A 27,640-nucleotide genomic window follows, 5' to 3' on the forward strand; every position below is an offset into this window, starting at 1 on the left:
ATTTAATATATTTACCTAGATTTTGCAACTATGATTTGTTATTATTATTATTATTATTATTATTATTATTATTATTTGCATATAATTGCTGAGTAAATAAAGTTGACTGTTGACAATGAGACGCATTCGACTTGGATTTATTAAACGAGGTATGCAAGAGCGGAAATAAAAGCCAATATGTGTGATCGTGACTATGTATTATTCTTCGCATTTTCGTCCCCCTTAAGCTTCCATAGTTACCATGGCAACATACAACAACTTGTCAAGGACTCTCTCTGGACTATGAATTCCTTTACATGGTTGTTGTTGATTTTTGTATAACAGCACACATGGAATAAGTTGTTGCTAATCGGAAAGTTTCCACGCTTTAAGCAGGTAAGCGTACGATTGTTTCACATTAACATCAGTTTAACTGTCGCCCGGGTCCTTAATCTAAAGTCAGCACAATAAAATCGGAAGTTTTACTGACTTAACTAATTATTTAATGTAAGGCAAAGCCTGCTATATTGGGGACATAGGTGTAAAAGCTATTAAATAATTTAGCGTGTAAAGATAATATAGCTAGCTAGCGAGAGTGCTAACTGTCTAGTTAGCTTAGGTCGCTAGCTCTTAGTACGTCATTATTAAAATTTTAACTAATTTAAACAGTGCTGTAGGGCGATATTTGTCAGAAACTCATTCCAAAGAGTGGCGTGTTATAGATTTTATTTTACAGTGTCATTTTAACTGCAAATATGTTCAATGTATGGACGGCAATTTCTTTATTAAACTTGTAAAACGAATCAATCTGCTTTGCTCTGTTTGCTTGAAACAATATTGTTTGATTTTGTTTTTGTTTTAATTTCATACGCAACGGACGCTTCCTGTAGACAGGAAAATAAATTTTGTGTTCTCAAATTAGTAGGTCATGTTATTCTAATTAGTATCATGTAAATATGTACATTATGAAATATAACATGTAATCTAAATTACATCTAATTTTCCTTGTCTTCAGTCATGTTAGCTGAGTCTGAGGGTCCAAAGTCAATTGGGTCAGAAGGACTGTGGAAGTCTTCCATTATTGTGAACGATGCCAAAGTAAGTAGTTTACACACAAATACAAGTACACTCATTTTAATCACAACTTCAACTGATGATGACATAGGCTACTCTACCCCCCAACCCCCCCCCCCCCCCCCCCCCCCCCCCCCCAGTATTCAGCAACTCAGCACAAGCACCAGCGGCGTGCGCCTGCAGAGAAAAGTTGTTTCCTCGGACTGGAAACGAAGCCCGAGCTGCTTTGGGAGGACTGGGAAGAAGGCAGAGAATTCACCAAGTCGCTCACGTTAAAGAATGTTCATCTCAAGCTCCAGAAACTTCAGTTAAGGTCAGCTGTGGTTTTCTAAGGGCAACACACAAGAAATAGTTGCATACTTCCACATGAGTATTCAGTTTTTGCTCCTTTTCAGACCTCCAGCGACCAAATTCTTTAGCATCTCCAGTTCCAGGAACATCGCTGTGAGCCCAGGGACCACTTTGTCCATACCAGTCACGTTTAAACCTACAGAGAAAGTAATGTTAGTCATACATTTGTGTTTAAGACGATCATTCACTGGCATTTGATATTGTCCTTGTGAAATGTCTCGTGTGTTTGACAGTGTAAGTGCGAGGACAGCATTGAGTTTCTGGGCAAAGATGGCAGCTTCCAAGTATTCCTTCGGGCTGTCGTTCCCTCTCCGGCGCTGGAAGTGCCGGACGCTGTGATCCTTCCACTCTGTGCGGTGCATCAGTCTGCCTCTGCCACTTTTTTGCTCAAGAATGTCAGGTGAAATGTTGGAAAGTTTCCTCTCATTGAACCAAAATGCCTCTGAAAGTGACGTCATTGCTTTACTTTCTTGGAGAGTGACTTTAAAATATCTATGTTGGACTTGTCTGCAAATTGTCCGCCCATGTGATGTGCCACACAGCAAACTGCGCACGTCCTTCCACTGGGAGTGTTCAGAACCTTTTCAAGTGAGTCCAGAGGACGGCGTACTGAAGGCCAGCCAGGAGATTCTACTGATGGTCCTGTTCCAACCGCAGCAGGCGCTGTTGTACAACAAACACGCCTGTTGTCATTTTGGGGAGGAAGGCGAGAAGGCGGACTACTGCGCCACAGTGCTTCTTCAGGGAGTGGGTACTGTCATTATTCAACAACACACTTCAATCAAACTTTATTTATAGAGCACTTTTCATACAAAAAAAAAATGCAACTCAAAGTGCTTTACGTAGTTTAAAAACAAATATATATTAAAATAAAAAACTAAAAAAAAAAAAAAAGAGAAGGTAGAAGGTTCCTTCTGAGGAAACACCAGAAAAACAGTAAAATTACCAGACTAGTGATAGACCGATATGGGTTTTTGTCAAGGCAGATACCGATGCCAATTATTAGTAGTCATGGAGACTGATAATTGATATTTCAAGCTGATAACCATTTGCAGTAAAAGAGAAAGGAATCAACATTTTTTTAAATTACTTTTTTTGAAAGTTTTAACATAAAGAATTGACAACTTTGTTTAAAATTCTAACAAAAATTGCAGGGCCATCAGCATGTGTTAAGCTAAATTAAAAACTAAGTCAATAGTTCCGTAAAGTTTTCTACTGTAAATAAAGTTTTCCAAAATGTCACCATAAGTACTTAATTTTATTTTACTTTAAATTTTTTTTAAATAAAATGCATCAGCATATTTTTTTTTTTTATAAAGTGCAAATTTAAATAAATCCAAAAATGAAAAGTTCCCTGTATCTCACTGAGCGACAAATGCATGTGAAAGCTAATTTAGGATTTTCATCAAGGTTCGTAAAAGGTTTCAAAAGATCTTCGCAGACAGTAAAAAATTGTCTGAATATGTTTGAAATGTCTGTGCGACAAGTAAAAACTGTCAGGTTTACCTGTTTGACATCTATTAAACACGACACAAAAAGGAGAGAAGACACTCACGAGGAGAGGAACTGACTGATACAATTCACTCCTGCACTCTCTGAAGATTTCTCTCCTCACCCTCTCTATTTATTTGGTTTTCCACGCCCCTAGTTACATGGGTAATTGCCTAAAAATGCAAATGCAAGGCATAGTTGGAATGCAGTGTACTTGTTTGTCTATGTGTTGTGCATGTGAGTGGAAGATTACTGCGTGCATGTGTGGTCAAGTTTGCAATCATTTCGTAACAGAAAACAGGTGGTCTCAGCAGACTGGCTCTAACCATTCTGCTGCGTTAGATGTTCTGGTTCTTCAGCTTCTTGAGTCATCTTCATATAGCTATATGCTATATGAATGTGAGTGCGGAGCAAAGCAAAGCATTCTTCATTGCAAGCAGAAGCAGTTCTTCATTGCAGCACATGTATGATAACTTACATCCATCCATCCATTTTCTTGACCGCTTATTCCTCACAAGGGTCGCGGGGGCTGCTGGCGCCTATCTCAGCTGGCTCTGGGCAGTAGGCGGGGGACACCCTGGACTGGTTGCCAACCAATCGCAGGGCACACAGAGACGAACAACCATCCACACTCACACGCACACCTAGGGACAATTCGGAGCGCCCAATTAACCTGCCATGCATGTCTTTGGAATGTGGGAGGAGTGTATGATAACTTATCTACAATTATTCTGACACTGTCTGTGAATATCTTACAAATCCTGATGAAAACCCTAAATTTCGCTACGTTAGCAAGCATTCACTGATCAGTGAGATACCAACTTTATCTGCTTTCGGATTCGTAAAAAGGCCGATGCCGATATTGGTCAAAATGCCAAATATCTGCACCGATAATTGGTCCGGCTGATAATCGATCTGTCGCTATACCAGACTATAATCATTTTAAGAACATAAGACAGAGCTAAAACGATAAATAAGAAATACTAAAAGAACAAAAAGAAGAGAGGAATAATAATATTCGTACGGATGAGGGCTGCATAACAACCGCTAGAATCATTCACCTGTTGTGTATGCTCTTCTTGGAAGCCAAGTACCCATGCCTTCAACTGAGAAGCCCAAGTTCTAAGGAGAAACAAGATGGCGGTCCAGTGCTTAACTTTGGTTCTGTCGCAGTTGGACAAAGTTTGCAGAAATCCTTTGACATCTATAATCCCTCACATGTGAGTAAATCTTCGTTTGACACCGCAAAGTCACAAATTTGGATTTAATGCTGCAAGTTGTCTTGCAGGTCACCGCGTTTTTTTCCCTCGCCCGAGTTCCTGGAGGGGTGCCCTTGTTGGGGTCCGAATTCTTCTGCGATATCGAGATCGGTAGAGTCGCTCCAGGTGGAAGCGTGACAGCCAAAGTCACTTTTGTGCCAAATGTTGCTGATTCGGTCTCGGTTGAGTATTTGACGGTCAAGTGCAAAGGGGCGCTCAACAAAACCGTGCTTAAGCTCATTGGAAACTGTACAGGTATGACACACCTGTTTTGTGATCCGAACTCTACAAAATGTCATAACTATGCATTTTTGTTTGTTGTTCCCAGGTCCCAAGCTGTCTTTTTCTTCACCCGTGGTTGACTTTGGCTGCGTTGAAGTGGGAGCCGCGGCCTCACAGACAATTGAGATGATCAATTCTTCATGCGTTCATGCGATCTATCAGTGGGATCTCGACTGTGCTGGCCACAGCGTGTTCACCATCCAACCGCAATACGGCACTATACCTTCCAAGGGCTGCGTCACGCTGACCATCACATACCTCCCCACCGTGCCTTTTGCCCATCACAGAAGCGTCACGTGTTTTATACTGCACGGGGTAAGCAACGATACCAAAATTGATATGTTACAAAAATGATATTGTGGAAAAAAAATCTAAAACATCTTTGAAAGCAGGGGATAATTCAAAATAATATCAGACCATTTGGAATGGTAACTAAGACTTTTACATATGCTCACTATTATTAAAATATAATAAATAAATGCGCTGGGAGTTGGAGCCTTGTTTTAGATATAAAAATTGCTTTAAGGAAGGAGGAGGTGAATTGAGTTTTTTTTTTTTTTTTTGTTCTAGTCGTCCTTTATATAAATACCTGTATTAAAGAGCATTTTAACAGACTTCAAGTTATGATTATTTCGTATTATTATTCAGCCCGCAACAACACTCTGAGTCACCATTTGATTGATAAAAATAAATAAATAAATAAACAGAAAAAAAATATGAATACAATAAATAATTTTGTTTTTACAACTCCAATTAATTCTTCCAAAAAATAATGATCGGGTAAATAGGTAAAACCAAAATATTTTGAAAAAATGAGAGAAAAAAAAATATCTGAATACTGTATATGTGAAATGACAGGTCAAACTGCAACAGTCCATCGATTGTACTTTCCAGATGTCATATCACCATTCACCACTAGATGGCTTAGTTGCGCTTAAATAGGGATGGGAGTCTCTTGCATGAGGCCCATTCTCTGCACAACTTGATAACACAGGTTGCGATTTGATTGTAAAATGTAAAATTGTCTCAATCCCATAAGATATCCATTTTTATAGTCAGCCGTAGAAGAAACAAGGCGGATATATTTGTAAACAGAACCATGCGCCCGCACGTGAACTCAGATCCATCTTTTGTTTGATAGGAGCCTTTGTTCCTGGACCTGATTGGCACGTGTCGCTCAGATCTCCACAAACCAGCCGCAATTACAGCAGAACAGTTAGAGGAAAGTAAAGACGATCGCTCGGACGTCATGAGTTTCCTGTTGCCGAGCAACAGCACGCAACTGGATCCGCAAGCGTTCTGCTTATTTGCGGATGAGGTGAAGTGTGGCCCCGCCTCCTTAACCAAGCCCAACAAACCCGTTTTGGCTTCAGCGAGCCCATTCTCGATTTCGATTCTAGAAATCGAGCCGACAATCAGATAACATCTCGATCGCGCGCTCGATGACCCCAAAGGAAGACGCCGACCAAGCGGGCTCGTCGGACGCGGATTCAGCCGGTTCGTCGTCGCCGTCCACGCGTGTTTCGGTGGTGCCCAGCGAGCTGCTGTTTAATCACCCGACGCCGCCCATGTCTGCCTCATCGGCACCTTCTCAGGGGGTGGCCGTCACCAACAACTCCGCTGTCAAAGTCACGTAAAGTTGCCTCCACAGACTTCAACTGGATTGTTCCTAGAGCCTGAATTTGTTAAAAATTTGTTAAAAAAATGTATTCTGTATGTTTTTCTTCCAGCCTGGTTTGGACCAATGCACCAGACTCTCCATTCTCTGTTTCTCCGTCAACTCTTGACCTGTGCCCACTCAAGTCCACCTCGTTCAGAGTGGCTTACAATCCAAAGCAACCAAATGCACTGCATGCAGCTCAACTTGAGTGCTTAGCTTTCAAAGTAGGATGAAGTTTCTTCCAATGTTTTTCTTGTACACGTTTCTTTCAAGAGTGTTACATTTGTTAACTCATTCACTCGCAGCCATTTTCACTGAAGCAACCCCATTTGCTCCCAACTGTTTTACTGGATTTTGACTGATTTTGCAAAGCCCACAGAATTATTGTGTTCTATAGCTATACAAACATGGAACCTACCAAAATAAAAATTAGAGTCTCTTCTTTCATCAGGAAAAAAAGTATATTTGTGTTTCGGTTTTGCAGCAATTAGCATTAGAACATAGCTAAGTTTCATCATTATTCACAAATCTGTTTATTAAAACAGTGGGGAAAGAGCTTGTTATAACATGGCCCTGCTTGATCTCGTATACTCTGCTGCCACATGCTGGCCGTTTTTGTAATAACTACAATTGCTTTAAGCATTCTCTTCAGTTCAGAGGCTGCATCAAAGCCTTCTGTATGCTCTAGCATAAAAAAAACAAAAAAAAAACACGTATACATACGTCTTTGGGAGCATGATGATATGTAAAATAGAACGTATTTATACGTTTTTGGGCGCAAATGAGTTAATAAGCTAACTATATTGGAAGCTAAAATGTACGTTTAATATAATGGATATTTGATGTTTGCCTCACAAGTGTACGTTTACCCGGTTCCTGTCTAGATACAGTCAGATGAATTTTGTGAGACTGAGGAAGAGATAAGCCCACCCTGGTGTGTCGTCGTCCGAGTCATTGGCCACTCCTTTGATCGTGGAAAAGAGCATTTTTATCCACACTTCTCACTTGAGCCAAGTAAAGTGGTAAGCAACAACTGCAGAAAATTACTATCTTTATGTACTGTATATAATACAGAGCCTTTTCTACCATAAATGTGACCTATAGTTGATACAATTTAATGGAATTAAAAAAAAAAAAAAAAAAAAACCTTTGGAGAGGGGAAGTAAAAATAAAGACCTGCAGTAAGTGGTTGCACAAGTGTGCACACCCTCTTATAAATGGGATGTGGCTATGTTTAGAATTAAACACTTACATTAAAACTTTTGCTAAATAGAAGTCAGTGCACATATTCCAACATTTACAGTGTCTCTTATTCACCCCAAACACATTTCAGGTGTTCTAGTAGGCTTTCCTGGACTTTTTTCTTTTTTAATGGCTTTGTCTTGTGCCAACACATTTCCATATGTGTTTGGCAGATTTTGTTTTGGTCCAATAAAACGATAAATGATAAAAACAATAAAAGTTTATTTGTATAGCACATTTCGGCATCAAGGCAACTCAAGTGAATGCAATGTCGAACTTTTTGGACATAATTGTGCCTGCTTTTCTTCAGCTGGAACTTGGGCATTGGCCGAGCTGAAAGGAATTATGAACCGTTCAAAAGAGCAGTCAGCGTTAGTGCAAAACCTTCGAGTTTCTGCTGGAAAGCAAATAATGTGTCATGAAAAGCCTACTAGAACATCTGAAATTGACTTAGGGGTTATTCAGCAGCGCTTTTCAATGGAGATGTGTGCTGAGTCCCATTTCACATGAGTTTGATTGTGATTAGCTCATTCGGAACATAGGAACATCCTGCGTTTGGGGGGGGGGTGTACACTTGTGCAATTGCATTAGCTCAATTGATTAACCTGTTTTGTGTTGTACATTATGGTCACGTTAATGGTAGAGAAATGTTTTTCAATGATTCATTTTGGCTCATGCTATAAAAAAAACAACAGGCGTTTAAATAGGGGTGTGTAGACTTTTTTTTTTTTTATGTATATATATACGCTGTTTATTCCATTCATTCATTTGTTGTAGGTATTCACAGGCCTTAGTGTTCGCTCCTATCAGACGTTGCTGTTGCGCAATACTGGAGAGCAGCCCCTCACCTTCTGTCGGAACCTCAACGAAAGCTTCGACCCCGCCTTGGAAATGTCGGTGTCGGTCGTGCCGAGGTGCGGCTTGCTCCCGCCCGGCGCTCACCAAATCCTCACCGTCATAACGACCCCCAAAGAAGACTCCCCCATAGGCGGAGTTAAACTGCGACTCCAACTAAATTGCACCAAAAGCACAACGGTACAATTGGAGACTGAAATATTCTCCCACAAAGCTTTTTTTTTTAAATGCATATATATGACTTGACTTCGCTTTAGGAATTGGCTGTCTTAAGCATGTTGGAAAAGATGAACATGTCACTTGGGGGAGATGGTACTTTATATTTCCAAGATACAGCTGTGGGTTCACCCACCCAGCAGATCCACCAGATCAGAAACGTCTGCCGCATACCACTAGGGTGAGTTTCTTTGCTTTTCTTTCCTCTTTGGACACTCGAGAAGCAAAATTGTTGAACCAACTTAAATAATTGATTCAGTTGCTAACACACAATTGAAGGGTCGAAACTAAAGTGAATATTTAAGTTGAATTAATTAACAGTTCATAAAACTTAAATGCTAAAATAATTGATTCAATTGGTAACACACAATTGAGTTAAGTTAATCTAAAGTGAATATTCAAGTTTAATTAATTAACAGTTCATAAAACATAAATGCTAAAATAATTGATTCAATTGGTAACACACAATTGAGTTAAATTAATCTAAAATGAATATTTAAGTTTGATTATCAGTTCATTAAACTGAAATATTTAAATAATTGCTTCAGTTGGCAACACAAAATTGAATGAAGTTAAGTGAATATTTAAGTTTAAAATTAGGATTTTATTAAACTTAAATGCTTAAATAATTGCTTTAGTTGGTAACACGCAATTGAATTAATTAATCCAATTGGATTAAGTTAATCCAAAGTGAATATATTAGTTTAATGAACTGATAATTAATTAAACTTAAATATTCACTCAGCAATTGAATTAAGTTAATCCAAAGTGAATGTATTAGTTTCATGAACTGATTATTATCCATGCATCCATTTTCTTAACCGCTTATTCCTCACAAGGGTCGCGGGGGGTGCTGGAGCCTATCCCAGCTGGCTTCGGGGTACACCCTGAACTGGTCGCCAGCCAATTGCAGGAACTGATTAAACTAATTAAATTTAAATATTGACTTTGGATTAACTTAATTTAATTCTGTATTATCAATCACCATTATTTAAATGGACTCTTTTTCGATCGAACTGCAGGGGTTCGGCAGAGGTCAAGACACACACCCGACACAAATAAGTCGTGATTTAAAAAAAAAAAAAAAAAAAGGTTGGACCAATATGTGCAATATAAATTCACATGTATAACGGAATGTGTGGTGTTCCACAGGGCTCAATTCTGGGGCCTCTGCTTTTCTTTTTTTTAAATTGGGTTCCATCTTAAGAAAAAAAGCCCTATTGATATTGCTCACCAGTAAACCCGACAGTATAATAAATACATAAATAAATAAATAAATAAATAATTTTCAGTTTATGTGCATCATGTGTTTCAGTACCTCGAACAAGGTTAAGAGCCACTGTTCTAAATCATCATAATGCCGTAACTCGCTTTTTTTTCTGACCATGTTGTCATAGCTTCCAGTGGATTATCCGTGACTCGGACCAGCATCTCATCTCTGTTCAACCAGAATCTGGTGAACTGCAAGCCAACGAGAGTGCGGTAAGGGACGTATAATATCTTTTCCACAGCTTTAACTTTTTTTTTTTTTTCCCCAACAACATTTTTGGGCTTTATTTTTGACATTACAGCAGCAGAAATGGTCCTTTAATCCAAAGGAAGAGAAAACGTACGTCATTGAACCAACTCTCACCTTCTGGCCAATTCAAGACCCCAATTATGAAAAATCCATCCTTACCCTCAAAGTAGTGGGGAAAGGCGCCAAAGGCTTCATACATGTATGATTTTTGTATTTATTTTTTTAATTCATATACTGTTTGTCAGTTTAAATGTGGCGTGATACTTGCAAATAAGCACAAATGTGGATCAATAATGTTGCCGTTTCCTATTCAGGCAGTGAAAGAAGTGTTAGAAATGGGAGACACGCTGGTTGGACGTTGTCAGTCAATTGATGTTCCCCTGGTGAACAACAGTAACTGCTCCATCTCCTTCAATGTTTCCATCCAGCAGACGCTACAAGATGAGCAACTTGAGCAGGACCTTCAACCTGAGGCAATCGGTACACCTGAGTACACATATTCACAACATTGATTGAGCATATGCACATATTACGCAAGAAAAGTCTTTGATTTGATTGACCATTATTTAAAGTGGAAGTCAGCCTTAAACATTTCTTGACAGTAAGATGTTATATGTGACTTCACTAGTCTAAACGTGACATTCCTATTAATATTACATTTGTGGAATATTAATTATGCAGCAAAATCTAGCCATTTTTATCCATCTCGGGGCAGCCATTTTGCCACTTGCTGTCGACTGAAGATGACATCACAGTTGTTCAGGGCTCAGGCAACGACCAATCACAGGCCACCTGATTTCTGAAGCTGAGCTGTGATTGGTTGTTACCTGAGACCTGAGCAACTTTGATGTCATTTTCACGTGACAGCAAGTGACAAAATGGCCGCCTTCTGACATTGATTAAAACTGATGGATTTTGCCGCTTAACTCATATTCTACTAACACAATATTAACCAGAATTCCATATTTAGACTAGTGGGGCTGCTTATTGTCAAGAATTTGTTGTGAATGTGTCCATGTTGTTAAGAAGTACACAGTAAATTCTGTAGAGTAAATTTGACTCTAGAGTGCGACCAAATAGGCTCACTTTTAGAGTACCGTAGGCTTATGCTTTATTTTACTAAATAAAGAATTGGAAAAAAATAAAATAAGTCACTCAAGGGTTGAGGAATGAACTCACGACCTTCAGGTTGGGAAGTCTACCACCTGAGCTATGCCACTCCTACTGTTTGCCTATCTCCAAGAGACCAAAAACATCATTTTTGGAGTTAGGAAGATTCCAGCTGACACGGGCGATATACTAACACACAACAGGAGCTGTGGGCTCAGGGAGGAGAGGTTGCGAGTTCTTTCCTTAACCCTTGAGTGACTTTTATTTTTTTCAATTCTTTATTTGAGTCTCTTCAAGTGTATATATTACTCTAAAACTGAGTCTATTTGGTCCCGCTCTAAATCAAGTCAAATTTACTCCACAGAATTTACTGTGTATAATTTCAACTGTTCATGACATGAATGTCAGGTTTGTTTGTTTGTTCCAGCCCTGCAACTTGACTGTGAAGGGGCAACCGTGGCCGCACATTCTTCATTTATGCTCCGAGCCACTTTTCGGCCGGATCGACAAGCGGACTACAGGTGGACCATCAGCTACCAGACGCTCAACTGCAGCGGTACGTTCAGAAAACACACAACTCAACTCAAACATTGTTTTCAGCTCACGTCATCCGGTTGTCTTACCCTCATTTTTTTTTTTTTCCCAGGTGCGATGTTGTCCCCTCCGCAAGCATTGTGCGAAGTGCGCGCCAAGGGCGTGTTCCCCACCATGCAGGTGAGCGACGTGTGCAGCGGCGGCGTTGCGGCTTGGCTCAGCAAGACTTATGTGTGGAAGCTCCTGGCAGTGGACAGCCTCAATGCGCAGCTGCTCTCCATGCCCGCCCCGGTGGAGCACGCTTACAGGAGCCCAAGAAGGCACAGGTGACGATTTTTTATGTTTGAATGCATTTTTAGTTCTTTTTCAACTGGGATTTTTTTTTTTTTTTTGTATTTGCAGTATGCGCACGTACCCATCCATCTTAATCAAAGCCATGCTGGATTTGAATTTCGGTGCCGCTCCTCAGAATTCAGAACCTTCTACTTTTGCGTTGGTGTTTCACAACCCTGGAAGCATCCCTGTAGAGTGGTACGTTGTCAAGTGTACTTTAACACGCACACACCAATCTGTAATTTAATTTAACATTCATAAACAATTTGTTACTGATTTGCTTCCTCTTTCAATTTAGGACATTCTTGTTTCCAGATGACCAACAGGTCGACTTCAAGCACTGGAGCCAGAGAGAAGAGTTATGCCACAATGAGCTGGAGCAGATGCAGGCATGCCGGAATTCTTCTTCCTAAAACATATCAAATAAATTTGTTTTTTAATTTAAAATGATATTTGTGAAAGGTTGCAGAGCTTTTCAGTGTGTTCCCCTTGTCAGGATCTCTGCTTTCTGGACAGCAGAAATCAGTACAGCTCAGTTACAGGTGAGAAATTAGGGAGCTGCTGTTTGGCTTTGTCCACAAACATATGTAATAATTCATGATGGTCTGTCACTTAAACGTGTATAACTAAATATGGGGATTGGCATGCTAAAAAAAAAAAAAACAACTAACCCATTACTTTTCCATACCTTAGATTTGGCCACCTATAACATGATTGTGACACAATGTTACAGAAATATGACATCCCTGCATTAATGTATATTTTTAAAGTAAGACAGAACAGAAATGTTCTTTTTTTTTTCTAGAAAAAAATGTGTTTTTTGACAATATAATCTTATTATTTTAGATTTAAGAAAATGAATATTTTCCAGGGGGAAAAAAGTGTAATGTGATGAAATTGTATTTTTGAAAAAAAGTGACTTTCTATTTGATTAAGCTTTGACTTTAATATCATATATTATGACTTTGTCCTGGAAAAATACCACTTTATTCTTCATTTTGACTTTTTATCCTGGCAAAATATGCATTTTTTTCTTGAAAACATAAAGCAAAATTGTTTTTCTAAAATAAATGAATAATTTAATTAATTCATTAATTTAGTTTAGCTTTCTGAAATAATTGAATAAATAGTTTAAAAAAAATCTGGTGACACTGCAACTTTTTTCTTGCCCGAAGCATTTTCAGTTTTCACAAATTATTATGCCATTTATAAGTACACATGGAAATTTATGTTTAATAGGATTATGAGAGGGACCTTGAAAAAAAATAAAAAAAAATAAATAAATCTCATGTAAAGAAAAAATATGTTTATCTTTCAGTTATCCAGTCAGTAACCACAATATGTGATACAGTATGATGTTGAAATGTGCCTTTTTTTTCCCCAGCCATGTCATTGCTGGGACACATCAGTTGCCAATCATATTGAAAATCTCACATGGCAGAGAGATCTTGGTAAGTTACAGCTCAAAAATATTTATTTTTTTCGCGGCTTTGTATTTTCTCGGTGAAGACGACAACAACGTTATTTGCTTGCTATTAGTGACTACCGCGCGCTTTTTGTACTCATTGTACACGTTAAGCAATTGTCAATTTGTTGGTGACAGCTGCACTTCCAAGGGGTGACCGTGGAGCAAGACAGACCACACCTGTACTTTTTATCCCACCATCATGTTTTCACTCCTATCATGATTGGGGGTTTGACGCCTCCGATGCAGGTGGGTGGGACTTGAAACGTTTGCAGCTTCATGCTTTATCAAGCGTTAACACGCTCGCTGCTTTGTTTGCATTTTCCGAAACGTGCGCGAAGTGGCCATATTTGCCTTTGCGCTGCAGACGTACGACCTGTACAACGGCGGCGACGTCCCCGTCCGTTATGAAGTGGACGCCGGCGTGCTGTCGCAGCTGCAAGAGGACAATTTTAATCAGCCGCTGCTGAGTTGCCTCAACCCGGTGGGAGTCGTCCTACCTGCCAAGATGGCCAAGCTGGAATTCATTTTCTCTCCGCTGGAGGCCAAGATGCACACGGTATGCATCAAGTCATACGTCCTCTTCAGTTGCTGTCCCCATTTTGACTCATTTTCATGTCAAGGTGATTTGTCATCTTTTGTATATTATTTTGTATTGCCAGGTGGATGTTCCAATTCACGTCCAACACGGCGAAACGACTGTAGTGAGGTTCGATGCCTGCGGCTTGGATACTCAACGAGATGTGTTCCCAAGCACCGAAAACAAACCTGTAGCCCGTGTACGCAGGATTCCCATCCCCGGGCAGGTGAGAATGGAGACGTTTACATCTGACTTACCGGTGTAGTTGTATTTGTGTGTTTTCATAAAGCATGGACGTTGTAGCTGTCTGGCAGAAACTACATCATATGCCCAAATGATTTCAATTTTACATTTTCACAAATTGATACTGTTGGTCTGTTAACACATCCTCGCTTATTTTAACACATTAACAACAAATTTACAGTGTTGAAAGACGGTAACGAGTGAAAATAGTTGGGTTGTTAAAAATGTATCAGTTAACTCATTCACTGGCAGCCATTTTCACTGAAGCAACCCCCTTCGCTCCCGGCTGTTTTACTGGATTTTGACTGATTTTGCAAGGCCCACGGGATATTGTGTTCTATTGCTATAAAACCATGGAATCCACCAAAACAAAGATTAGAGTCTCTTCTTTCATCAGGAAAAAAAAGTATATTTGTATCTGTTTCCATTTTGCTGCAATTAGCATTAGAATATAAGTTTCATCATTATTCACAAACCTGTTGAAAACTGGCAAAAAGAGCTTGTTGCAACATGGCCCTGGCCGATCTCTAATCAGCTGCCACCTGCTGGCCATTTTTTGTAATAACTACAATTTTTTTTTGTGATAACTACAATTGACTCTTCAGGTCAGAAGCTGCGTCAAAAAAACATTAAAAAAACAAACCATAAAACGTAAAATTAAATGTTTGGCAGCGAAGGACAAAGTATTAAAAAACATATTTATACGTTTTTGGGTTTGAATGAGTTAAGTGTGTGCATATTAATTTTCATTTCCTAAACTGCTTAGTCAGCTCATCATTTTATTGAGTTCATTGAAAAAGAGTTTTGGAAGTGCCTAAAAAGTAGTGATTTGAGGTCCAAGAGCGACATCCTACAGTGCCACTTTTTCTTGTAAAGAATCCAATTTGAACATACTGTGTAAATTCCAAACTACTGTACACTTTTTTGATGATTTTACATTTCCACATCAAATGTGTGTGCGTGTGCAGACCGCGTTCCTGTCTGAGGACAACATCTCTCTGGGTGAGATCCCGGTGTGCTCGCAATCTTCCAGAATCTTCTTCCTCACTAACGTGTCCTTAAAAGAAATCTTCTTTAAATGGTGTTTGACTCAGGTGAGCGTCACATCTACAGAACGAACGATCGCATTGCAAATATGTGCGTAGCAAAGGATTCGGATTGATTGAGAGGTTTGACCATGGCTGGACTGGCACAAAAAAAAAAATGGCCTTGGCATTTTGAAATAGGATTGCCAGCCCGGCTTGACTCCTGACAACCCCTGGCTATCACGAAGTTCTGCCACTGATGTTGATTGGTTCACTTTTCTTGTCTATATTGCAAATGGATTAATGGGCTGCTAACTATAAATTGTGGGTCGGTCTCTTGGGGTCAAAATGATAAAGATTATAATTAAATAGCTCCACATCACCAGCCCACTGGGCATCTGCCAGATGGCCAGTCCAGGCCTGGTTTTGACTGTGGCTGGTGACATATTGGTGATCATTTGGGTTCTGTTGGTTGTGTATCGGTGTAAGGTGATCCGGATTCAGCCTAAACAAGGTCTCCTACGTCCGGGAGAGAGCACCAGTTGTGTGCTGACCTTTATGGCAACCGATTTCCCCACGATTCATCATCTCGACATCATCTGTCAGGTATTCCCCCCTTATCAATAATGTTATTATTTATATTATTACTATGATCACTTTTGTTGTTGTTATGATTCAAGCACTGTATTCCGTTTCTCCTCTCGTACCTTCCCAGCTGACTGAGCAGGCCGCACTGGTGCAATATTTGGACTCTCTGCAGCGTTGGGAGCAGGAACGAGAGCAGCAGCAACACGAATTCACCATCACCGAGCGGGAACTTGCAGAAAGCCGAAAAGTAAGGCTGAGCAATTCAATTAGAATTTCAATTTGTACACTCTACAATTACAAAATCGGCATAATCTTAAACAAAAATAAAAGATTATTAATGCTCATTTTGAGGTATTTAAATGTATATATTTGCACTGCTTTTTTTTTTAATAACTAATTTAATAAATCTTGTTTGGTCCAATAGGAACTTCCATAATTAGAGTTTTTCAAATAATTTTATTTCACTTCAATTCAATTTATTTCATTCCTTTTAAAAAAAGAGAAATGAAAGACAGAAAGTAAATCCCATAATCAACAACATCAACAACAAAAAATAATCAACACAAAGTAAATAACAGCGAGCGGTCAAAATGTTTTCAATATAACAATTCTATGTAATAATTAAGCAGCATTTCCTTGTGCTATATATATTTTTTTTTCCAGTAATTGAGCTTTTGTCAAGTTTTTGAAGATACAGATAGACTGTGATGATTTTGTTTTACAATCCAGATTGTTCCATAAACTGTCACCTTGAGTTGAAATACATCGTTCTTTTTGTTTTGTTCTATATTTTGTTTCAGAGAAAATATCTGTTCCTCTTAATTTATACTCACTTTCTCTTATTTGAAATTGTATTTGTATATTAATTGCTGAACTTAAACACTATTTTAAGACGGTTAAACTCCATCAATTCATTAAATTTTAAAATTTGTTGTTGTATAAATTACGGATGAGTAGCACGTTCCTGTAAAAGAATGGTGGAACCGTATACGATACAAATTTTTCATTAATATTTTATTAATTATGTAATTAATTAAGTATTAATGTTTGTTTTTTTCATGTTTAAACATTTTCTTGTTTTGTACCAAAAAACAAATGATTGTCCTTATTCCGATTTCAATTATGACCAAATGAATCAAGTAGGGTCAGACATATTTCTTCCTCAACGATTGTCAGGTTTAGACGGGTTTGTTGAGGACCCAAATGCAGGAAACAGGGAGATGAGGCAGGCTTTCGGAGGTTAGGAACAAAAAAAGGGATTTTATTTCCAAAGACAAACTAAGAGGCAAGCAAGGGACAAGGAATAAATTGTCAGTAACAAAAGACCAAAACTCGGAAGCAAAGTAACAAACAAAACATACTAGGCTAACTCGAGACGAATGACAGAGACTCAGTTACATAAACAAATGATCCAACAAAGAGTGCAGGGAAGGAGGGAACTAAATAGGGGCAGACTAATTAGACAATGACAAACACGTGGACAAGACAGAAGGGGCAGAGGGTGCTGATTGGAAGACGAGGGGACGGGGATGATGAGTTCAATGGCAACAAGGAGACTAAACTAAGACCAAACCAAACAAAACACAGATGACAAAAAAAAAACCTCAAACCATAACAACGATAATGTGGCACTTTTTTTCCCTTCTGTCTCATCACAGGCGCCAGCACCTCCAGCTCAAACAACAGAGCCACCGCTGGGAAAATATAAGGTGACTGATCGAGTCAGGCGTTATTTCCCGTAAGCGGAAAACTGGACATGTCAAAAATGTGTGTGTTTTCCTCCAGGCTCTTCCGCCAATTTGTAGCAGGGTGGCGCGAGCGGAGCAGCGAGCTCAGGCTGAAGCTGTGAAAGTGTTGACACGGCCGACAGCGCCGCAGCCGACGCTGGTTCACCTGGAGTTGACGGCGCGCACCTATCGCTCGCAGGAATACCTCCGATACTTCCCCGATCGCTTCAATAATCGCTTTAGGTAAATAAGTCGACCTTTTAAAACACGTCAATATATTTGAATAGAATTAAATCATTCACTCCCAACCATTTTAACTGAATTTTGCAAGGCTCACAGAATATTGTGTTTTATTGCTATAAAAACATGGAACCTACCAAAAGAAAGATTAGTCTCTTCTTTCATCAGGAAAAAAAAGCGTATTTCTATCTGTTTCCATTTTGCAGCAATTAGCATTAGAGTATATAAGTTTCATCATTATTCACAAACCTTTAAAAAAAATGTGGAGAAAACAGCTTGTTCCAAAATGGCTCTGGTTGATCTGTTATACTCTGCTGCCACCTGCTGGCCGTTTTTGTAGTAACTACCATTGCTTCAAACATTCTCTTCAGTTCAAAGGCTGCATCAAAGCCTTCTGCATGCTGTAGCATAGAAAAACCAAAAAAAGACGTATAATTACGTCTTTGGGATGGCTATATTCAAAATAGAACGTTTTTATACGTTTTTGGGAGCAAATGAGTTAATAGGTGGAGTTATTTAGATTCACTACACAAATTGAAATATTTTATGATTTTCTATTATTAAAACAAAAACCTCAAATCACGAATGCAATGTTTTTTTTTAATGGAAAACTGTTTGATCTCTAATTTATTTATGCAACATCACTGTGTGCTTTTGCCAACAGGTGCTTCCAAACGATCAAGCCTCTGAGGCCGAAAATGTTGTCGGACACGCTGCTTCAAGAAGGACGCCCATTGCAGACGCTGGGTGCCGAGCGACACTTTCTCGAGCATGTTATCATTTCCGTCATCAGGTAACGTCGTCCTTTCCGGACAGGTACGACGATCGAGCCTGGCTATTAGCAATGGACTTCGTCCTGATCATTTGGACTTCTGATTCGGACTCAATACTGTCTTGAATTGTGCCGCTTGTTCAGGAGGAGTTCCGCATTCATTTCTTCTGTTTCAGCTTTTTGATGCTTTTTCCCCTCAGCATTCACATTCAATTTACCAGGGAAGTAGGACACAAATGTTTAAAACAAGCTGGAGGTTTTGTTGCTAAAAAAAAAAAAAAAAAAAGTATGTTTGAAATTATTGTAAAACAATGTAACATTATGAACATAAACACAACACCTAAATATAGGAAAATACTGGACTTAAATATAGATTGAATTACAATGTATACTATAAACATTAAAAAATGTTTTGTACTGGACTAAAAACAATAATAACTAGCCACTGTGACGTTATTCACAGTTTCTTGCACTTTAATAAAGAAAAGAAAATACAACTGTACCGAAATAATTCAACACAAAAAATACACATGATTTGAAATCAATTATTTAAAAAAAAAAAAAATAGAAAGAAAGTAGGAAATTGGAAGGAAGTGGGAAAATATATCTAAACATTTATATTAATTATATTTTATATTATTGTATATTAATTAATCTAAAAATATATCAAAAATATATCTCTGAAATCAAACCATTATAAAAGAGGGCGTCAACCCAGCAACTTTCTTTACAATAATATGTTGGATGCACCCCCACAAGTCTAAACAATGCATTCTAAATCATATTGCGTTTGTGGAATAATTCATCCATCTAAGGGGGGTGGGCGGCCATTTTGCCGCATGCTGTCGACTGAAAATGACATCACGGTTGCTCAGACCGATCACCGCTCTCCTGTTTTTGGAGTTTGGCCATGTGACAGTCACAAGCTGAGCCATGATTGGTTGGTACATGAGCTAGTGTGACGTCATTTTCAGTTGACAGCTAAGGGACAAAATGGCCGCCTCCGGAGATGGATTACATTCATATTCTAGAAACGGAATATTCACCCGAATGCTGTGTTTACATTAGTGGGGTTGGCTTCCCTTTTATTAAGCCACTGTAACATTATGCACAATTCTATTGTGTACCACTAGAGGGTGCCAGCAAAATTCTAATTCTTATTTTTAGTATTTTGTTTGTTTGTTTGTTTTCCTCCAGGAGCATACTGGATGATGACGCCTTTTCCCGCTCTCTGCTCACCATGGCATCCAAACCACTTTTCTACAAGCCCAAAGTCATCTTCTGCACCCCTTCGTCGATCCCGCAACCCCTGATCGGCTTGAACGAGACAAATCCCGAGCTTCACGTTCGCGCCGACAGCTCGGGAACGGCTTCAGGCTCGGGGGCGAGGCTGAAAATGGCGCCGCGCGCCGAACACATACCGGTGGGCGTGTTCAACGATATATTACTCAACACCTTCCAGAATGTGATGATGGAGGCAGTCAGAGGAGATCTGGACCTCACGGAGCATCACAGAGGGTCCTCGCCAAATGTCTCGGTCAGGTAAAGACGATTAAAGCTGATTTGACTTCCTCGTGTATTACTCACAAGTATTGAGGACTCACAACTATTTTTATGCAATTTTTCAAGTTACTTTTTTCGATAATAAGACTGTATAATATGGACATTTTCTCAAAATTGAAAATGTTAAGACGGTGTCTCTTCCTTGAATAGATCCAGGAGGTACCTCACTGCCAAAGTCAAGAAGGACGACAAGGAGACAATCAAAAACAAACCAACCCAGGCCGATTTTAAAGCCTCGTCATCAACAGAGCAACACACAAACACATGTTGAATAAATTAGCATCTAATATTGAACTAGTTTCATCTCCTAATGTGCGCCATACTGCAATTCCTCTCAATATACTGAACCTTGCACAGGGTAAGCACTTATGGCTTCTTTGTATAAGTGCTTTCGATCAACTGTTACTTGTACTGGGGTCCATGATGTATGTTGCCATCTGGTGGCAACACTGAAGCACTTGTTTTTTTTCCCATCTCAACAACAACATTATGAGTCATAGCTTCACATTTAAAAAGTAATGAAAGCCCTGATTATAAAACGGCTAACGTGTCTGGTATCATAACCACGTGTCTGATGTTTCGAACCAACCAATCCGTGTCAAAACCGTCAAGAATTTGAGTTGCTAGAGCCAAGTACGCAAGAAACGGTCGGGGGAGTCCCGCTTCAAGATGGCGGCGAGGACCGCACGTCATAAAGTAGCCGAGGCGCTCTCTCGTAGCAGTGCTTCCTCATCATTTTCCTCTTACGCCACCTTTAGGAGAAAAAAAATATTGCGTGCCACGTCTGTACGTAACTTCTGTGGTAAACTTCTAATGTAGAGAGAAAAGGGGGAAAAAAAAAACTTCCAATGTGGAGTAAGCACGTCTGACTCGTTGGAACTTTTTGATAAAAGTCTTTCAAAGGTAGTGGTCTATATTTTACCAAGAGAATAAAGCATGAAGTCCAGCCATCGGTTGCTAGTAAATTAGCTACTTGCACGCCCATGTTTGGAAGAAAAAAAAAAGAGCAAATCAATCAAATCAGTCCACAGTACAGACAGACTCAATACTTGCACCTTCTCGTATCATCTTGCCACAGTACACCACGACCAAGCTGTAGAAGAGAGACAATTATGTATGGATAATATTTGACACGCTTTGCTATAGCTAATCGCCATCTTTACCATTGTGTGCTTATGAACAATACACCATTAGACTTAACATAGTCATTATTCATCAAAGTCAATGAATAATAAAAAATCATAGTACAGTATATGTATAGTGTTTTTCATAATGATGAAATGCTGAAATACTATAGTAAAACAATAAAACAAAAAAAGTAACAGCCTACAAAAAATTGTAATTATAGTGAAAATGAATAATACCAAATCAAAAGTGGAAAAAATAGCAAAAATGATAGTAATAGCAACATTATAACAACAAATAGTGCAAGTAAAATAGAAATATTCGTTACAAAACCTAAACTGTATAATAGTATATTATAATTATATTAAAAATGCTAGTTAATTATTAGTCAAATAAAACAGTAACAATAATTTAATATTAAATTAAGCCGACATGGTTTCATGTGTCCCAAAGTGTATTTTGATGCTGATTAAAAAGAAATGTGCTGCCTTTTCTTTTCTCATATAAACTACATCAAGTTTTTGAGATATTTTTCTTTTTATTAGTTGGACCATAAAATCTTGCACATTTATAGCTAAGCCGTTTGAGAACAAAATTCCACCTGTTGCTCATACCTATTTGATTGTCATTATTGTTATAATCTAAAGCTGAAATGCTTGGTCAAAAACTGGACTAACCCACTATTGACCCAAATTTTGGTTGTGTTGTACAAAACTACCCCAAATTTTTGATATAACAACCAAGAAAGTAATCCAATTTAGTGAAATTAACACAATTTTGGGGGTTATTTTGTACAAAACACCCCAGAAAGTTAATTGGGTCAAATTGGTCCAAATTTAGACCCAAAATTTGGGTTGTTTTTGACCCATCACTTTTATGAAGAGGATAACGGAAAAAGACCAGATTTGGGTTCAGTGTATACAAAAGTTTGATTTAAGTCTGATTTAAAAATGTACTATTAGAAATGTATTGACTGGTGTAATAGCAATATAATAGTATTATGGGTTGTCAATTGCCTGTGAAAGTTGGGGGTTAAATAAGTTTTTAAAAACGGCTTTGAAAATTGAAGTAAAAAAAAAAAAAAAAAAAAAAGAATAAAGAAATGAAGGCTCCCTTTGGCTTTTTTTGTGCATATCGAAGAAGTCAAAGGCCTCACGTCACTTGCGTCCGCTCGCCCGACTGGCTTCTCGTTCCTCTCCTCGCCATTCGCACCCGCACCGGCACCGGCTCAACACCTGATCCAGGGACTCGAACCGCGGCCGCAAGACCACCACAAGGCAAGTCGACTTCACTCTCACGGCGCTTTTCAAACAAAACAATGCGCCTCGCGTTGTTTAAAAAGTGAATTTAACGAAGTGAAATTGAAAAAAAAAAAACACACACATTTTGACATTTCAAAGCAAAGTATAGCGATTAAACCAAGTGGATTTGACACTCGGGCTTTTTGGCACTTTTGTTGCAGGTGTGACAACTTTTCACTAAACGGACCATCTGAAGAAGAGGAGGAGGAGGAGGAAGAAAAAGATGGCAGGCATGTGGAAGACGAAGGCGAGCACGTTGAAGATGAAGACGAAGCGCAAGCTGTTGAACAAGATGAGGGTGAACACGTTGAAGGTGCTGACTTTGGCTCTTATCGTCTCGCTCCAGCAAGCGAGCCAAGGTAACGAACGCCATTTTGTACCAACTCACGCAAAAAAAGTTACGTAATTTCAAGTCACGCTTCGACATTAAAGCCAATTTATTATTAGAATTAGAATTATACATGTATTATGATTTTTATACAATCTAGTGTTATTTTGTCTTAAAAAAAAACACACACACAGCAAAACGAGATTTTGAAGGATTTATCAAGGCACGATCTTAGCGCATGCGCAGCAGGTCAGCCGTCTTTGATCGCTAACTTACACTCGTAGGACAAAACGTTCAAAGCATTGGTGTAAATACTTGTATGAAGTCTATTATGAAAGCTGTATGCAACGATTTCATATCTGTGTTGCACCATACAAAATAAACGTATAAATATTAGACTGTGGTTATGTTTTATGTTTTTTTTCCCCCTCCACTGTGTGTGGCCTGTTAATGCCACCAGATATGAAAAGTTTAAAGCACACACTCGTCACTGACAAAAAAGTCACAAGTACTTCACAGCCTTGCTCTAAATAGAATGGGGTCAAAAGTGAAATAATACAGTGGAGTTCAAATAGTAATTATTATAAAAGTCAATATAAATACAAAATGAACACTAATGTATAAAAAGGGGAGAGCAGTTTTTTTTTTCCATGACTTGCAAGACTAATCTATTAACAGATATTAATTAATATGGGCTAGATGAACAAGTGTTGACATCATTGCAATAGAATGTAAATCAAAAAGATTTGATGTGAAAAGTAAAACAAATTGTTGTGGACTTTTGAAAAATGTCAGTCAGACTCAAGAAGAATTGCGCAAGTTGTCCAAATGGAAGTTTGTGATTGTACTCGAGTACATTTCAGTCTGGCACTTTTTTTTTGTCTTGTATGGTTGGAGTCGTCCCACGTGTACTTTTCGTCTTTCTTTTACACTATCCGTACTTATACTTGATTACTCAGTGGGAGTAATACGTTGCACGTCTTTTCTAGTTCTGGCGGTGGACTGTGGTGCTGACAAGGCGTGCGTCAACGCTGGTGACACTGCGGATATCGAGTTAGATTCCTCTGACGCAGAGAGCGCCGCTGCCGCTGATTGGAAATTTAATTGCAACCCAGTGACAGGAGACGACATCACTTTCGACGGCGGGAAGCTGAAGATCTCCGCCCTCAAGAGCAAACACTGCGGCGTTTATTTGTTCGTCAAAACCAATAAGATGTTCACAGTTGCCATTGACGATTGTAAGTTGTAGTTTCACACAAATGTTGTCACCATCACTTCAATCAGCGACCAGTCCTTTTTTCTTTTCGTTTTTTTTTCTTTTTTTAAATGTAAAAAAAGCAGCATTGCAACCAGCACGCTTGGCCACCGGCCGACTCGCTGTTTTTGACAAACGCTCTTCAAAACATTTTGTTTTGTCGTCCTTGTCACGGGGCGAACAAAACACGTCGTTGAATGTAAAAAAAAAAAAAAAAAAAAAAAAAAAGAGAATAAAGTTTTTTTTTTTTTTTTTTTTGCAATCTAATTGTTTACATAGCCTCTTGAGTCACAAATGTATATACACATGACTTAACGACTTTCTTGTCCAAATGGAAGCAAATCTCTTGTTTATTAGTATTGAAAAAATGGCAAAATGAGATTCAATATTGGACTGGTCGCAAATTGATCAAACTGTACGGACTTTTTAACTCTTTGACCGCCAAAAACGTTTAATGACGTATTCGAAAATCCTAACGAATCCAGCCAAAAACGTTAATTTACGTTTATTACATTTTTGTTTTGTTTTTTTCTCTCAATGGGCAGCGCAACGTCTTGTGGAGCGCTGCCATGTCATTAAACAAAAAATATTAGTGTCAAAGTCACTGTTGTGCAAAAACATTTATATTTTCACAAAAAAGCTTGTTTTACTCTTAATATTTTTGTATTTTCACTTATGTCACTTCAAATGACCTAATTTCAAATGGTGATTACTAAAGAACGGAATATGGTAGAAACATACTTTTTTTTGCTCATGAAAGAATGGAATCCAATCTTTCATATGGTATCCACCATATCTATGTCGTCATACCGCACAATATTCTGTTTGCTTTGAAAGATGAGTGAAAATGCTCCAAATCGGCTAGCACCGTTTTTTGGATAACGTTTGGCAGTCAAAGAGTTAACTGACAGGCAAAATGTCAGAGGTTCTTCTGACTCCAAAAATACAAAGTGACTTATCCGCTTGACACTTGTGCTTTTTCTGCTTCTGCCAGTCAAGTGCACGGACGACGGCAAATGCGAAAGCTTAATTGGCGGGAAGATCACGATGGAGTCTGGACATGAGACTGCATCAGAAGTCACCTGGACCCTCAATTCCCTCCCTCTTGCAGCCGGTAAAGGTGAAAAGGACTTGATAATCAACAACCTGGGCCTCGATAACATCGGGGAGTACAAGGCCGCCACTACTGACAAAACATTGAAGACATTCAATGTGGACATTACAGGTAAGTTTGAGGTTTCTAGCACAGCTGTCCCATCACTTGTTCAGCGACCGGTGTTTTTAAAAAAATTTTTTTTAATGAAAAGCAACATTGCAACCGGCACATTTGACCACTCAAAAAAAAAAAAAAAAACGTGTCCAGCAGTTTCTCGACTTGCCTTTTTGCAAGTCACATGACTCCATCGGAAAAATACAAAGTTTGCAAATGCCATCAAATAAGTAAGTATCGCTTTGAACAACTCAACTCTAAATTATTTGAGGCGGAGCCCCTTAGCGCCATCTTGTGGCGTTTTGCAAAAACCGCTCCAAAATATTCTCAATGTTGCTGTTTGACCAAGCATTTTCATGATGTGCTTTTCTGCTTCTGTCAGGCCTGTCTGCAGTAGTGGAGGAAAACCTGAACGTGGGCGAGAAACTCGAGTTGGACCCCATCGGGTGTAGTTTGACCCAATGGACCCGCAACGGCGTGAAGGTGCCCTCAGGGGTGACCATTGACCCCACAAGTAAGAAACTGACCATCGACAGTGTGAAAAGCGAGGACAGCGGGCTGTATGTGGCCCTTTCTGGAGCCGTCGCCAAGATGTACGTCGTCAATGTTTGCAGCGGTGAGTTAGTTTTCAACTTGCAAATGCTCTCCTATCAGCTGACGTCGTTTTGGTGCCACAGGAAGCGGGCTTAGCCAATCAGGCGGCTTTGTTATTGCTCCGGCGCATTTCATACTCACGCATTTTTGACGCGCGAATCCACGCACTCAATTCCATGTTTTTATTTGGAGCTTTCAGTAAATGAGTTAGGAAGAACTTTTTAATGAATAGGGCTCGACCGATTAATCGGCCGTCTGCTTAACCAGTCCAGTTTGATTATTTTCTATATTGGACAGAAATTATTACTAACCTTTGAATTTGTCAATGAGGTCATTTTATGGACCTGACAGTCAAAGCAAAACTAATCTAATTTTCATTTTATAAAAAGTTAGCAATTAGGGATGCATTGAAAAATGATGTAATATCGATGTAAACTGCTTAAAATATGCATCAATGTAACAAACAAAAAAAATCCATTCAGACACATTTAGATGGCATCCGATATTGTTTGGTGTCTCTTTGTTTTTTTTGTTTTTACATGTTGTTTTTTTTGTACATAGAAAATAATGAAGTTACCACATTAATTATAGACAAAATATTAACTTTTTACTGATGAAAATGGCGCAACGAGTCATGTTTTTATTTTAGCATCTACATTTTGACCTTGTTACAAACTTAACTTTTTATAACTTAATTTAACGTTCTTTTTTTTTTTTAATTAATTTAGTTTTGTGTGTTTTTTTAAATGAATTTAATGTTCTTTTTATTTACTTTTTTGTGTGTTTTGTTTTAATTAATTTAACGTTCTTTTTTTTAATGAATTAAGTTTTTGTTTTTTTTCTTTGTTTTTGTTTTTTACAAAATGAATCATTTCATCACCAAAAGATGTTTTTATTTTAACACAATTTTTTTCAACTATTTAACGTTCTTTTTTTTAAATGAATTTAGTGGGGGGTTTTTTGTTTGTTTTTTACAAAATGACTCACCAAAGGTTTTTATTTTAATATCTACATTTTGTCCCTGTTACAAACTTTTTCTAACTTTAATTTAAAAAAAAAAAAAAAAAACTTGAGTCATTTTGTAAAAAACAAACAAACAACCCCCCCCCCCCCCACTAAGTTCATTGTAAAAAAGAACGTTAAATAGTTGAAAAATGTAATGTCACAAGGACAATATGTAGATGTTAAAATAAAAACATCTTTTGGTGATGAAATGATTAATTTTGTAAAAAAAAAAAAACCTAAATAAATAAATAAATTCATTAAAAAAAGAACGTTAAAATTAATTTAAAAAACACACAAAAACTAAATGAATAAAAATAGAACATTAAATTAATTAAAAAAACACACACAAAAACTAAATTAATTTAAAAAAAAGAACGTCAAATTGATAGTTATAGAAAGTTAATAAGTTTTTAACAAGGTCAAAAGTAGATGTTAAAAAAATAACATGACTCGTGCCATTTTCAGCAGTAAAGATAATATTTTGTCTATAACATTATTTTCTATGTACAATTAATACCTTTAATTTTTTTCTACTTGCTGATGATGACATCACCTGTGCTGAGGAAGTAGGTAATGACCAAAAATGACTCAAGTTTCCTGACCAAACCCAGAAAACAGGTGAGCCATGATTGGTCGTTACCTACTTCCTCGGCACAGGTGATGTCATCATCAATCGACAGCAAGTGGTATCCCTTTAACAAAAAAATCGGCCTA

General features: G+C 38.3%; 1 protein-coding gene across 2 annotated transcripts; it reads left to right on the forward strand.

Moving 5' to 3' along the window:
* The first annotated feature begins 234 nt into the window (after positions 1 to 234).
* Positions 235 to 22,756, forward strand: cfap65 (cilia and flagella associated protein 65). Of its 2 annotated transcripts, none has more exons than XM_077536985.1 (37): positions 235 to 375; positions 995 to 1,077; positions 1,194 to 1,366; positions 1,449 to 1,551; positions 1,638 to 1,804; positions 1,947 to 2,155; positions 3,982 to 4,115; positions 4,184 to 4,409; positions 4,483 to 4,751; positions 5,578 to 5,754; positions 5,837 to 6,069; positions 6,167 to 6,320; positions 6,981 to 7,118; positions 8,116 to 8,373; positions 8,451 to 8,590; positions 9,807 to 9,891; positions 9,981 to 10,127; positions 10,243 to 10,408; positions 11,466 to 11,594; positions 11,685 to 11,898; positions 11,975 to 12,103; positions 12,204 to 12,294; positions 12,368 to 12,447; positions 13,290 to 13,356; positions 13,509 to 13,619; positions 13,738 to 13,929; positions 14,033 to 14,176; positions 15,162 to 15,287; positions 15,708 to 15,824; positions 15,934 to 16,053; positions 17,465 to 17,515; positions 17,592 to 17,776; positions 18,438 to 18,566; positions 19,743 to 20,087; positions 20,259 to 21,222; positions 22,374 to 22,510; positions 22,696 to 22,756. In XM_077536985.1, exons 2-35 carry the CDS (start codon positions 997 to 999, stop codon positions 20,377 to 20,379), a joined length of 5,211 nt encoding a protein of 1,736 aa, XP_077393111.1. In that variant the 5' UTR covers positions 235 to 375; positions 995 to 996; the 3' UTR covers positions 20,380 to 21,222; positions 22,374 to 22,510; positions 22,696 to 22,756. The 2 variants fall into 2 exon arrangements, with proteins under 2 accessions (XP_077393111.1, XP_077393112.1); XM_077536986.1 differs by having other exon boundaries at positions 20,259 to 21,011.
* Positions 22,757 to 27,640: the final 4,884 nt, after the last annotated feature.

The sequence above is a fragment of the Festucalex cinctus genome, chromosome 11, assembly GCF_051991245.1.
Source record: "Festucalex cinctus isolate MCC-2025b chromosome 11, RoL_Fcin_1.0, whole genome shotgun sequence".
Taxonomy (NCBI): domain Eukaryota; kingdom Metazoa; phylum Chordata; class Actinopteri; order Syngnathiformes; family Syngnathidae; genus Festucalex; species Festucalex cinctus.

Coding starts and splice junctions, on each gene's coding strand:
- cfap65 (XM_077536985.1), top strand. CDS start 997: ATGTTAGCTGAGTCTGAGGGTCCAAAGTCAATTGGGTCAGAAGGACTG. Junction 9,892..9,980: donor TGCAAGCCAACGAGAGTGCG/GTAAGGGACGTA, acceptor TTGACATTACAG/CAGCAGAAATGGTCCTTTAA. Junction 17,777..18,437: donor CGCTTCAATAATCGCTTTAG/GTAAATAAGTCG, acceptor TTTTGCCAACAG/GTGCTTCCAAACGATCAAGC.